General features: G+C 56.0%; 2 protein-coding genes across 7 annotated transcripts; both read right to left on the bottom strand.

Moving 5' to 3' along the window:
• Nucleotides 1-3915: 3915 nt before the first annotated feature.
• FANCE (FA complementation group E) lies at nucleotides 3916-8368 on the bottom strand. Of its 5 annotated transcripts, none has more exons than XM_087762070.1 (12): nucleotides 8274-8368; nucleotides 7594-7843; nucleotides 6670-7303; nucleotides 6459-6587; nucleotides 6170-6229; nucleotides 5938-6081; nucleotides 5737-5860; nucleotides 5056-5131; nucleotides 4856-4922; nucleotides 4632-4757; nucleotides 4394-4488; nucleotides 3916-4210 (listed from the first exon to the last, which is right to left on the bottom strand). In XM_087762070.1, the coding sequence occupies exons 2-12, from the start codon at nucleotides 7815-7817 to the stop codon at nucleotides 4207-4209; spliced, it is 1683 nt and encodes a 560-aa protein (XP_087618196.1). In that variant the 5' UTR covers nucleotides 7818-7843; nucleotides 8274-8368; the 3' UTR covers nucleotides 3916-4206. The 5 variants fall into 5 exon arrangements, with proteins under 5 accessions (XP_087618196.1, XP_087618198.1, XP_087618197.1 ...); XM_087762072.1 differs by having other exon boundaries at nucleotides 6543-6587; XM_087762071.1 differs by having other exon boundaries at nucleotides 8345-8362.
• A 544-nt stretch (nucleotides 8369-8912) lies between these two features.
• Nucleotides 8913-11683, bottom strand: LOC104013228 (putative E3 ubiquitin-protein ligase makorin-1). Of its 2 annotated transcripts, XM_009465709.2 has the most exons (8): nucleotides 11612-11683; nucleotides 10926-11045; nucleotides 10521-10816; nucleotides 10187-10278; nucleotides 9852-10072; nucleotides 9490-9600; nucleotides 9273-9402; nucleotides 8913-9179 (listed from the first exon to the last, which is right to left on the bottom strand). In XM_009465709.2, the coding sequence occupies exons 1-8, from the start codon at nucleotides 11680-11682 to the stop codon at nucleotides 9024-9026; spliced, it is 1197 nt and encodes a 398-aa protein (XP_009463984.1). In that variant the 5' UTR covers nucleotide 11683; the 3' UTR covers nucleotides 8913-9023. The 2 variants fall into 2 exon arrangements, with proteins under 2 accessions (XP_009463984.1, XP_087618389.1); XM_087762263.1 differs by lacking the exon at nucleotides 9490-9600.
• Between the last annotated feature and the right edge of the window lie 191 nt (nucleotides 11684-11874).

Here is an 11874-nt window from a genome sequence, read left to right as displayed (position 1 = left end):
CCCAGCTGACAGGGACCTGGCAGGCACCAGACTGCCCAAGGGAGAACATGATTCTCTTATTATGATGAAAAGGTTGTTGGCAAAAAAACAGATGAGAAAGAGGGTTTTTGCTTCTTTTGGTTCAGTTTTAAATTCCAGGTTGAAAAAAGAAACTGCTGAGCCTTCCCCTGAGCAGTTCAGCCTCACATCTGGGTGTCACAGCCACCAGATTTCAATGCAAAACTGCATCAGCATATTGGGGATTACGTGCATATGATAAACAGGTCGTCACTGAAACACAGTTACCTCCAAGGAGATGCAGGGTGACTTTATCAGCTCCCAGCATTGCTGCAGGAGGGGACACAGCAACTACCTGGCCATGCCTGCAGCTCCTGCTTGGAAAGGGGCAGCCCCTCAGGGAATGGATACAGACCATTTTCAGGAAAGAAGCAGAGTTTCAGCCCTTTACAACAAGGTATTGCATGGACTAAGGTGATCTGGCTCCTATGTGGCTCTGACACCTGGCGTTTTAACATCCATGGATGCAGTGTTCGCACGCCTCTGCCCACCCGAAGGAAGTTCTCTGCTGTCTGATCATGGCACCAAGACGCCACTTGGGGAGTGGAGAGATCATCTTGTCATGAAACTGGTTCAAAAATCACCGGAGGAGGATGGGGAGGCAGCAGAGTAGACAGATAACCCATTCAATTGCATAATATTAATTTCCTTTAAAAACAAAACAAACCTATTAGGCCAAAAAGGGAATTACCCTCCATAGCGTGAAGGAGGTAAATTTCTACAAACAGAATAGGAAGCAGATAAGGAACTACTGTCAAATATCTCAAGTAAATTGGCTGAAAATTATACACTGCCTTCTACATACAGCCTAGGAAACATCTAAGACAAAGCTTCAGACCTTTCCCTTCACCAACACTGCTAATAAATCACTGCTAATCAAACCCAGCCCTGGCTCTCCCTCCACTCCTGGATAAGATTCTGATGAACTATAAAACCTGACTCATGTTTTATGCCATGTCCACCTCTTCGCACTGTTCAGGCTGGATTTTTAAGTTCTTGAGAGGGTCAAGAGGAGTCAAAAGTAAAGTTTTCTGTGCAGGTGCTACCAACCACGACACAAACAAGCAGTCTTCCCCCAGCATGTCTGGTGTCTCCAGGTTTCGCTTCCAGTTCTCCTAACATGACTGTTATCTCGCACGTACACCCCAGAGGAATCCATTGTACATGATAAGCTGCAGCCAAAAGCAAAAACAGGGCTAAGAGGTCTCTTTCCACAAGCCAGTGTAATGCTTCCCAGCAGAACAGGAACTCCCCCTTGCAGTTTGCAAAGCTGATGCCTGCTTGACTACTGTTTCTTGCAAAAACCACGTAGGCTGGCCCAAAATGCAGGTCCCAGTATCTCCAGATGAGTTGGAAGTGCAAGCTGCATAAAGCACGTAGCAGCCAGGAACAGCCTGTCACAATGAGACTGTTGCCTAAAGAAACCAGTAAGCAGTTACAAAATCAAATATCCTTCAAGGAGGAGACGCACACCACGGCCAGGAGATTTCAAACCCTGTATTGCTGCCCAGTCCACAGAGATGCCGGGGCTTCCCCACAGTGCTCTAGACGTACACAGCACACATGTTCTTCCAGTTCCTGTTCAGCAACGACACCAGGAAGCTGACAACCAGGTAAGTTTTGGAGATGAGTTTGTCCTCAGTCATCTTCACGTGACCAACAGCCACAGCCAGACAGAGCACTGGGGACAATGACACCGAGGTCGCTTGGTAGAAGCTTTGCAAGGAAACTGTGAAGACTGCAGCCTGCTACCTAAATAAAGCCAGAAGAGCAGGCTCAGACCTTGATGATCAGGGCACAGTTTCTATTTATGTCATATTTTGGGCAGCCCTACAATAGCTTCAATATACTCAGCCACTAATTCACTGGTATGCAAATACATCAACAATTCAGCTCCCTGGAGGTTTCTTTCCTCCAGCTAATGTAGACTTTGAAGCCTCATCAGTCCACTGTCACCTAAAATAGCTTAAGAGATTCTTACTATAAAGAAATCTGTGCTCTCAGCATTAAGAGCATCACTTAATGCTTCAGAGTTTCATTCCTCTGGCTGGATCTAAACATTAATGAGCAAACTTGAAGCAGTAACATGTCACACCTACATGTTTTAATCCCTCTTCTCCCTTTGTAGATGTAAATGTTTATGATTTTTAAATAGTTCCTGAAGTATGCAATGCTTCAAAATGGCCATTAAAAGTCTAGTGCTACCTCCCCCAGAGTCCATACACCCTCTCCCATCGTTATCTTTCCAGTCCCCTGGCCAGAAGGTGCCCAGATGAGGTTCCAATGGGTGTTTTCAAGGATACAGTATAGAAACCTGGAAATAGTCACACTATAGAAGGACTTTTTATTAGTGTATCACTAAGTACCTTGCAATGGGAAGCGCCATTATCACCATGTGGAAAACCAGACACGTGACACAGAGCAGGGCCACTTGCAGGAAAAAAAACCCAACCAAACAAACAAAAAAAAAAACACAGAAAAAAAAGGCAGATTTAAAGTGGAAAATTCAAGTTTACCAGTTCATCCAAACTACACTCTTCTGCATCCCGAGATTTGTAAATCCCAGCAGATCATTGCTGCATAACCCGAAAAATCAGCTTAGCTGTCAGAGAGAAAGGCCAACGTGCACAAAATACACCACTTGTGCCTTGGCTCCTTTGAGCCAAGATAAAATCACGATGGTCAATTAAGCCTAGTCCAGAATTATCATCTTCAAACAGTCTCAAATCAGTTTATGTCTTGATTCAGTGATGTGTTAAGGGCATTAAGAACTAAGGACCTGTGAACTCCGCCATGCAGTATTGCTTGCTCTGGGCCATCACAGTGCTAGAAAAACACTTGAAATATGGAGATTTTGGAGAAGATGACTCTTCGCCTTGGGTACCAGGCTGCTACTGCGAGCAAGGAGAGGGAGCTTTGCCAGCTTTGTGCAGACCTGGAGCCATAAAGGAGCAACCTGTTTCATCAAGGGCTGATGCCGGTAAGGCATCGTACTTCTCAGCTGTGAGAAACAAAACAAAGGTACACACAGGAAATATTGCAGCCATGTCACTCCATTTTTCAAAAAGAAGTGGATCTAGGTTGATTAAAACAAGTAGGGACACCTGCAAACCAGACTGATGAGACACGTGGATGCTCAATCAAGCTCGTCAGATTTACAAAGTTATCAGAGATGCTGGCACAAGGTAGGAGACATCATGTCATCCAGCATACTCATCAAGCCAAAGGGGACCTGAAAGCAGAGAAGGGCTTCTGCTTCTTCTACACCTTCTCGCTGCCCAGTTGGGTAACATGAGGACCTGCTCAATGGAAAACCATTTTTTAATAAGGGAACATACAGGGAAAATGGGCAATGTTTCCTCTCCAAGGGGAAATGGCAGCTGGCCTTAGGCCCAGGATCGCTGCAGCCCACCTTCAGGCACTCTTCAAGTACTTGTGTGCCAACATTACTCCATCAATGATGTAAAAATAACGGATTTTTTTGTTCTCCTGATTAAAAAAAGCCACCTTTTGGACACAGACCATCTACAAAAGAGCCACCTTTATGCAATTACACCCCTCCAGGCAATGCACAGCCCGGCCACCCCTCATGCCCACGGGCCCAGTGCCAACATGGGGCAATCCAGGGCTTTGTGGTGGCCACACCGCTGAAGTTTGGGAGAGGAGAGCCGCTGCCCTGAGATGTCCTGCAGCCCCGCCCCTCCACAGCTCCTCCTCTGACGCCATCTTGGGAGAGGCAGGGAGGGAGGCGCCATGTTGAGCATGGCAGGGTGGGAAGGCAGGAGTTGCCATCTTGAGTGTGCCAAGGCACGCATGGCGGCATGCTCTGAGGCAGCCCAGAAACAGACCAGACAGAGATGACTGGAAACGTATTCATTGTTTAACCAAGAAAACCCTCTTCAGGCCTCAGGGCGTGCGTGGGGATGGCGTCATCCAGCAATAGCCCACCTCAAACCAGGCTGGCTGAGTGCAAGGAATCACTGCAAGGCCTCAGGCAGAGGCATGGGCACTCTGAGTGCCACAGCCCACACTCCGTGGGTCTCTGTCACACTGGTGGTGAACCCCAGTGAGGGACTGGGCTGCAGCTACCACTGCCTAACGAGCATCCTCTGCCCAAGGAAGCCATCGCCTTGCGGTTCCCTTTGGTGTTCACCTGGGAGGAGGAGAGAGAAAGAGGAGAGAAATCAAGAAACCGGAAACTTGCTGCCAACCACACACCGGCATGGCTTCTGCAGGCACTCAGTGGTTTCCCACCACCTGGGCCAGACCAGGAGCGTGGAGGCTGCCATCCCCCACAAGAAACACCCCAGCCTGGAGGGCACAGCATCCATCTCACCTGGCTCCTTCCAGCACAGCCTGCAGCGATTTCTTCAGAGCCGCGTTGCTCCGATCCAGAGCAGCAGCCAGATGGCTCTGGTGGGCCGGGGTGACCTGGGACGGACAGGAGCAAGGTGCTCAGAGAGCTGCACTGCCAGGAGCCCACCTGAGACCCCTGGACCAGGTCCTGGCTCAGCTGCAGCCCTGGCTGACAGCTCACCAGCTGGTCTGCAGGACCCAAGCCTGGTCTTACTCACCTGGCTTTGGTACATGGTGAGCATGGCTGTCACCAGCTTGGCGTAATTCAGTGACATGGCGAAGGCTGGGGCCTGCCGGCACAGACTCAGGACCAGGAGATCGAAGAGCTCGGGGGGCAGCACCTCCTGGAAGAGAGCCATGAGTGGTGAGGAGAGCTGGTCCTTGCTCCAGCACTGCTGGAGCTGGCAAAAAAACCTGGGGGGACAAGGCAGGGTCCCCTCACCTGCCGCCCCAGCACGGCCTGCACCACCGGCAGGAGCTTCTCTGACAAAGGCACCTCCAGGACCTGGCTGCAAAGGATGGTGAAGAGGAGATGCAATGCTCACACAACCTTGCTGGTGCTCCTGAGCGGCCGGAGCCAGCTGGACCCATCAAGGCAGGCATGAGGGCCAAAGCAGAGCTGTTGCCTCTGTAATGTCTTACCTTAGCACCAGTCTCACACAGTCTGGCTCCAGGCAGTCCTCCACAAGCTCACACACCAGCTTGGTCTGCTCAGCACCTGCAAGGGCAAAGCAGAAGGCGGAAGAGCCTCCAGAGGCTGCCAGATCCACAGGGATGTGCCTGACCTTTCCTGGCACCCCTTAGCACAGGAGTACATCCCAGTCAGGACACCCAGAAACCACATAGTGCCCCCTTCTACTGTTCAGGATAATCCAGCTTCCTTTGCCCCTCTGCAGCAAGAGTTTAATTAGCACCAGTCCCTAGGAAAAGGGGATGCTACTGTGGCAGAGATTCATGCAGGACCATCTTCTCATGCCACCCTTGGGCAGTTTTGGCCCCAGCATTAGGAGCTGTCAGGAATCCTCAAGTCCATGGAGGGATGGTAGCTGTTCTTTGGGAGAGCTGAGGCTGGAAACCAGCTCAGCCTCCCTCTCCATCTCAGGCACCTGTAAATCCACCTCCCATCCTAAGTGTTCACCTGCCCAGATAAAAGCAGCACCATCCCTCTGTGGTTCCTAACACACATTTTGGGTGATAAATGTCTCCCAGCAGACAGCACTCTGCAGTTGGGGCTTCCCTTCCTGCTGGATGCAGCCCACAGCCCCTCTCCAGCTCCTTCAGCTGGTCCCAGAACAAACCATGCCTCCTGCAAGCCCATCGCACCTTCCCCTGGCTCCCGCAGGACTGCAGCCACCAGGACTTGACAGAAGGGCTGGGAATACTTGGAGCAAAATGAAGCAAGGGCAGCCATGAGATGGCGGGAGGGCGGCTGGGTGAGAGACAGGACCTACGGACAGAAAAGGCAGGAGATGGGGATGGCGGTGACGGAAACAGGGTGCAGGAAACCTCTGTCCCTGCACTTACTCGCCTGAGAAAGAGCTGCTCTGCCAGGATGGCCGCACTGGTGTAGCTGAGGTTGGGGGTGAGAGCCAGCAGCCAGCTGCAGAAATGCACCAGGATGTGCTCTGGGCACGTGGAGAGCTGGAGGAAGGAGCACAGTCCCTCGAGCTGGGGATGGCAGAGGGGACAGGGACGTTAGGGACAGCAGCAGGCCCTCTGCAGCACCAGTGGTTGCAGCAAGGATGCTGAGGCTCACCTGGCTGGGAGAGCAGTTGTTCAGAACATGCAGCTCAGGTGGGATGCTCAGCTCTGAGTGCTGGAGGGAAACACAGTCCTTGAGTAATACACCAAATAAACCAACCCACAAAATACAGCTCCAGGGCTTTTCTCTTCCCTACCACCCACTGCTTCGGCCAGCACTGACCCCTCAGGCTGCCCATCATACAGCAGTTCCCTGCAAAGTGGAGGCAGGTGTTAGTACCTGAGCCCAGAGGAGGTGGCAGTGAGGCTTTTTATCCCCCTCCAGTTGTCCCAGTGAAACCCACCTCTTTTCCCATCCCTTCCAGAGGCCCTGGCATGAGCCCGTTCAGACCATCAGCTCCAGTAGAGAGACCGAAACAGCCACTTACGTTGGACTCCTTCTGCAGCAGCATTTTCAGCCTCGGTCCATGCACCTGCAGAAAATGAGGTGAAGGAACAGAAATCAGTCTGTAAAGGCTCACTGGCTGGAAGGGGAAAGCAATCCCTGCCTCGTACCTGGAGAAAGGACTGGACCTCCGCTGCCAGCTCTGCCTGGGAAATCTTCCTGGGCTCCCCGGCAGCATCCTGCTGGGAGCTTTCCAGAGCAGCTCCGGCTGGGCTCTGAGCAGATCTGTCCCCTGAAGTCTCCCCAGGCACCTCCTCTTCCACCCCTGCCACATCCCCACTCTCCTGGGTTGCCAGGGAGTCAAATGAAGCCTCCTCCAGTAGCAACCTCTTTCCCTCTCTCTCTTCCTCCAACTCCAGGCTCTCCTCTGACACTTTCTTGCGCTTCCCACCTTGAAACACAGAGTGAACCACGTCCCCAGCGGCACCGGGCTGCTTGCTGAAGCACCAGTTCAGTTTTCTTCGCCCCTCTGGTTTGTTCTGGGCAATTTTCTGGCACAGACACCTAAGCTGCTGCTGGCATGTGGAAGACAAGGGAATGGGAGGTGGGGAACGCTCCTCTCCCTTCAGTCCCTGCCAGAGCAGATCCCCCAGTGTCTGCACCCAGGGATCCACGTGGGAATCCTGCTCCATTGCCTGGAGCAGCTGGCTGAGGCAGCTCCCTGGCACCACAGCTTGCACCACGAGGAGCAGGGAGAAAAGGTTTCTCTGGCACACAACGGGGAGCAGCAGCAGACGCGGTTTGCTGGAAAAGCGGAGAAAAGGGAGAGGCGACTCAGAGCAAAGCCCCAAGTCCTTACTGCCAACCTGCTCTGCAGAACAGGGTCTAACAGGATTAGGAAGAGAGATGAGGCAGCAAACGCCTTCACCAGCTTTTGCAGACACAAGCTGGAAGACTGGCGGGACCCTGCTATGATCCTGACTTCACGTACGGACTGCTGCACCGGGGGGAAGAAGATGCACGGTGCTGAAGTGGGAACCCGACACGCCAAACCTCCCACGAAACACCAAGTATTGGAAACATGTCTGACTCACACAGCCAGGGCCCCCTCCGGCCCCTCCAGCGTGGGCTCCTTGGCACACAGGGCTGTGGTGAAGGCCTGCCAGGGAAACACCTGCCCCAGTCCCTCGTGGGCCTGGACCCGCTGCAGCATTAGGACAGCGGCCAGCGTCCCAGAAGAGCCAGAGGCGAGCGCGTGGAGCAGGAGGCGGCACGGCTTGTCAAAGCTCTGCAGCCAGGGCAGGCATGGGGGCTCCATTGCTGCTGGGGGGGCTTCACAGCCACCTACAGGAAAATCGGGGAGAATCTGATATGGGTCACACTGAGAAGGGTGCAGGGAGGATCGGCACATCCAGGACCCGGCCAGCCCTGCTCTGGAGCAAACCCTGGGGTCCTCCCTCGTCGGCTGCAGTTTCGGGGGCTGCCCTTTCTTGTGTGCAGCAGGGTCCGTGCTTATCCTCATCACCCGAGGATGCAGAAGCATTACCGAGGACCACAGCCGGGCCTGAGGACCGGGAGCTCCTCTGAGCCCTCTAAAACAACTTCGCTCGCAGCTGCCCCATCACCATCTCAACGTTCCCCCCGCTGCCCTCCCAGGGGGCCAAGAGGGAAAACCCCCTGAGTGCTGCTGGCGGTGGTCCCCTCGCCCCACTGCGGGCCCCCCCTCCGGGAACAGACCAGCCCTAACCCGGGGCCCGCGCGGTTATTACCGTACCCCGGTTATCAGCTCCCGTCCCCCGGCAAGCCACGGCGAGCGCAGCCACCCGCCCCCCGGCAGACACTCACCGCGGGGAGAAGACGCGCTTCCGGGCCCGCCCCTCTGGAAAAGCGCGCCACGTATGCAAATCAACCCCGCATGCAAAATTTATGCATTATGCAAACGAATCCTTAAAGCCCAACCCTAACATCCCCTCCCACTCCCGCCCCCGGAAGGAAAGCCCGCACGCAGCGTTGCGTTGCACAGCCCAATTTTATTTCATAATTTCCAGATTTGGCTAAAAGCAATTTAAAACCGTGCCCCACAGCTGCCGGGCTGCCCCCGCCCCGGCCCCGTGTGCATTAAAAACCCCCACTGCCCCCCAGCACCCAGCCCAGCCTCCCGCGAGGGCTCCCATGGGTGCAGATCACTGCACCACCAAGGAGGTGACAGCAAGAGAAGGGGGGGGCTGTGCCCCACTGTCCTGAGACCCCTGCAGCTCTGTCACACACACCCCGCCCCTGGCTTCCTGGGTGGAGCGGGGATGTGAGACCTGCTGGGGGTTCAGCCATCGACATGGTGGTGGCTGATAAATACCAGCCAGACTATTTCCCCATCCCACCCCACCCCTGCAACACCCTTCATGCCTGGAGCCACCCCAAACCAATGCCGGGAGCAGCTAAACACATCAAAAGCAGATGCTTCCCCCTCCCAGAAGACGTTTCCTTGCCGCCAACAGCACCCAGGCCCAGTGGGGCACCCAATGGCTCAGTCAGAGTTGCTGAAGTCAGTGAAGAGCATCTCGTAGCCATAACTTGAGTATCGAAAGTCTGTCTCCATCAGGGCCAGCGTGAGAGCCCATTCAAGCATGCAGAGCTCCTCATCCTCCTCGTCAGAGCTCTCCGAGGGAGAAGGGCTGAACTCCTGCAGCACAGGAGAGAGGATGAGCCCCAGCCTTGAGCTGCATTGCATGGCCATGCAGTGCCCCAGCCCCCCAGGATGTGCTGCCCCACTTACAACAGGCATCCTTGGCCGCTGCTGCCTGTACTGTGGCAGCCAGCCGGCAGGCAGCTCGTGCAGGTAGATGCAGTCTGACTTGAATGGGCAGCGGCCACGATTCCGGACAAAGAACTTGCACCTGATTTTCCTGTGGGATTCAAAGCACAGTTGCAAGCGCAGCTCCCGGAGCAGCACAGAACCCACAGTCCTGCAGCCCACAGTGCCATGCACTCACCCTGTCCGTGCCTTGAATGTTTCGATGAGCTTCTCCTTTTCACCCACGTCCGAGACCCAGTATTTGTGGGGGATGTAGTAACTGGAGGTGACCCGGCACTCTGGGCAGGCCCTGGGTGAAGGTAACGGGTCTAGGTGGGTCTCCCGAAAAGGGAGCAGGGAGCACAGGCTTAACAGCCATGCTGGGTGGTCCCACCACCACGGCCTCATCTAGCATCCCAGTCCCCATCACAGCTCCCAAGAGCCTGTTCCTGAAGGAAAGTCACTCCAATCCCAAAGCCACATTGCCAGACCTAAGGAGCAACTTTCAGAATGCAGAACGGGTGACTGTGACTGCCCTGCCATGTCCCCATCCCCACTCACTTAATGACCACACTCTGGAAGTCCCGGCTGCAACGCCACTTGCGGATGCAGCCCACACAGTATGCGTGGCTGCAGTTCGGGAGGATCCCAAAGAGCCGCTCCTCTGGCAGTGGCTTCTCGTACACCCGGTCCATGCAGATGCCACACACCACAGCCTCGCTCCGGGCTGTCAGCACCGCGGTAGAGACCAGGGCTGCCGCAGTGCCCGACTCTGTGGCGACCTGCAAGCAGAGCAGCACAGCATTGCAACCCCCCAGCTCCATCACTGCTCCAGTCTACGGGACTGATGCAGGGTGACGGGGACTGCCCAGCTGCAGGAGACCCCCCAAGCCCACCTCTGCAGGGTCAGTCCATGTCACTGTCTCCTCCGCTGCCTTTCTGAGGTCAGCAGAATTTGGATCCAGCCCCAGCCCTTGCAGTTGGGAACCTGCAGGCAGGAGAGCTCTTAGAGGGGAAAAGCACATCCTGCCCCATCGTCAAAGAGGCTCGGAGGCCACAGGCTTAGCACCTAAAAAAGCTGCTAGTAGAGTTTTCCACAGCCCCAGCTGTGCCCTGCCCAGAGATGAGGGAGGAGGATTTGGGTCAAAGGCAGACACATCCACAGGATGCTCCACCGTGACCACCCCGGTACCCTCAGTGCCTCTGGTCCCCAGGCACCCTAGCACCTACCTGAGGCACGCCGAGCTCGTGCAGGGACAAATTCTCCGCCAACAGCCCCATGGGGGATGTTGTCAGGTGCTGGGATGTTCTCCTTGTCTTTCTCTTCCTCCTCAACCTCCACACTCGGGAACTTGAAGGCCACATGCATCACGCTGGGGACAGGGTGGGCCGAGTTGCGCCAGGCTCCCCCCCAGCCCCGGGACACTGCCACAGGCACACTCCTGGGCTCCGAGCCCCAGCGGCTGCGGGGCACAGGGCTGCAGCGGGTCCCCACTGGCACCGGCTCCTCTTGGATGTGCTGGTAGCTGGAGGAGCCCAGGGACAGACAGATAGAGGGTCCCATCAGCCCAGCATGACACCTCCTGGCTCCCAGTCCATCCTCATAGCATCAGGCCCCCTCCTCACTCCCCTTACCTGCACTGCTCTCCGTAGCTGCAAAACCCACTCTGGAAGTACCTGCAGATCTGGGCTGACTTTCTGTCATGCGAGAAGCGGCAGTTCTGGCCCCGTTGACAGGATCCGCGGGCAAAATTCCTGCCAGCCAAAGAAGCCACATGGCTGGGGTCAGATCCCACCCCAGCCACCCCAAAATTCCCTCTAGGTACCAGCTTTGCCTGGATGGGGCCATATTTTTGGAGCCCCCAGGCTGGTGTCTGGGCTGAGGAGCCCCTCACCAAGGGCAAAGCCCAGCAGGCAGCCAGGGCTCTCCCTGCCCCATCCAGCCTTATCTCCTGGCTAATTGCGAAGCAAATGAAGCCCAGGGCTGGGCTGGCCGAGGGGGCTCAAGCAGCCACTGCACAAGGCTGGGGGCTCTCCCCGGGGCTGGGGGAAGCACGGAGGGCTGGGGAAACCCCCTGTTCCCCGTGCGGGCGTGGAAAGGCGCAGGAGTCCTCGGCTGCCCGGCCGGGGTCCTCCAGCTCCGGAGGGGGGGCAGCTGGATGGACAGGCTCTGTCCCCTCCAGCCCCTCACCCTCCAGGGGCAACAGGACGGGGGGGGGCGGTTCAAGGGCATCACAAACCACCCTCCGCCCCCACAGCGAGGGGCTCGCAGCCCATCTCCCCCAAAAGTTGCTCCCAGCCGCCCCCCCCGCAAGCCCTACCTGCACAGGGGTCTCAGACACGCCCCCCGGGCCCTTAACGCCCCAGATGCCACCAGCGCGGCCGACTCCATCTCCTCCCCGGCAGCCAAGAGGACTGGGCGACCTCCCAGGGCTATTTATGGCTTTGGATGGGCCGGTGGGCGCAGCCGGTCCCCACCCAGGTAACCGTCACCTGCCCGGCAGGCACAGCGGCTTAACCCTCGCCCTGCCGCTCCCCCCACCCCAGCGGGGACCTCCGGGACTCCCTGTGCCCCCACCTGCCT

The sequence above is a fragment of the Nipponia nippon genome, unplaced genomic scaffold, assembly GCF_047370975.1.
Source record: "Nipponia nippon isolate SJK-2023a ecotype South Korea unplaced genomic scaffold, ASM4737097v1 scaffold_25, whole genome shotgun sequence".
Lineage (NCBI taxonomy): Eukaryota > Metazoa > Chordata > Aves > Pelecaniformes > Threskiornithidae > Nipponia > Nipponia nippon.
This window is presented reverse-complemented; position numbering and strand designations above follow the sequence as displayed.

What these genes read in the sequence shown, in the direction of transcription:
- LOC104013228 (XM_009465709.2), bottom strand. Translation starts at nt 11,682, where the DNA reads ATGGAGTCGGCCGCGCTGGTGGCATCTGGGGCGTTAAGGGCCCGGGGG. An exon ending in CATGGACTGACCCTGCAGAG is followed by an intron (nt 10,073 to 10,186) that starts GTGGGCTTGGGG and finishes CTCTGCTTGCAG; the next exon opens with GTCGCCACAGAGTCGGGCAC. An exon ending in AGCGGCCAAGGATGCCTGTT is followed by an intron (nt 9,180 to 9,272) that starts GTAAGTGGGGCA and finishes CCTGTGCTGCAG; the next exon opens with GAGTTCAGCCCTTCTCCCTC.
- FANCE (XM_087762070.1), bottom strand. Translation starts at nt 7,817, where the DNA reads ATGGAGCCCCCATGCCTGCCCTGGCTGCAGAGCTTTGACAAGCCGTGC. An exon ending in CCGGAGGGGGCCCTGGCTGT is followed by an intron (nt 7,304 to 7,593) that starts GTGAGTCAGACA and finishes CCGCTTTTCCAG; the next exon opens with CAAACCGCGTCTGCTGCTGC. An exon ending in CCTGCGGGAGCCAGGGGAAG is followed by an intron (nt 5,132 to 5,736) that starts GTGCGATGGGCT and finishes TTGCCCTTGCAG; the next exon opens with GTGCTGAGCAGACCAAGCTG.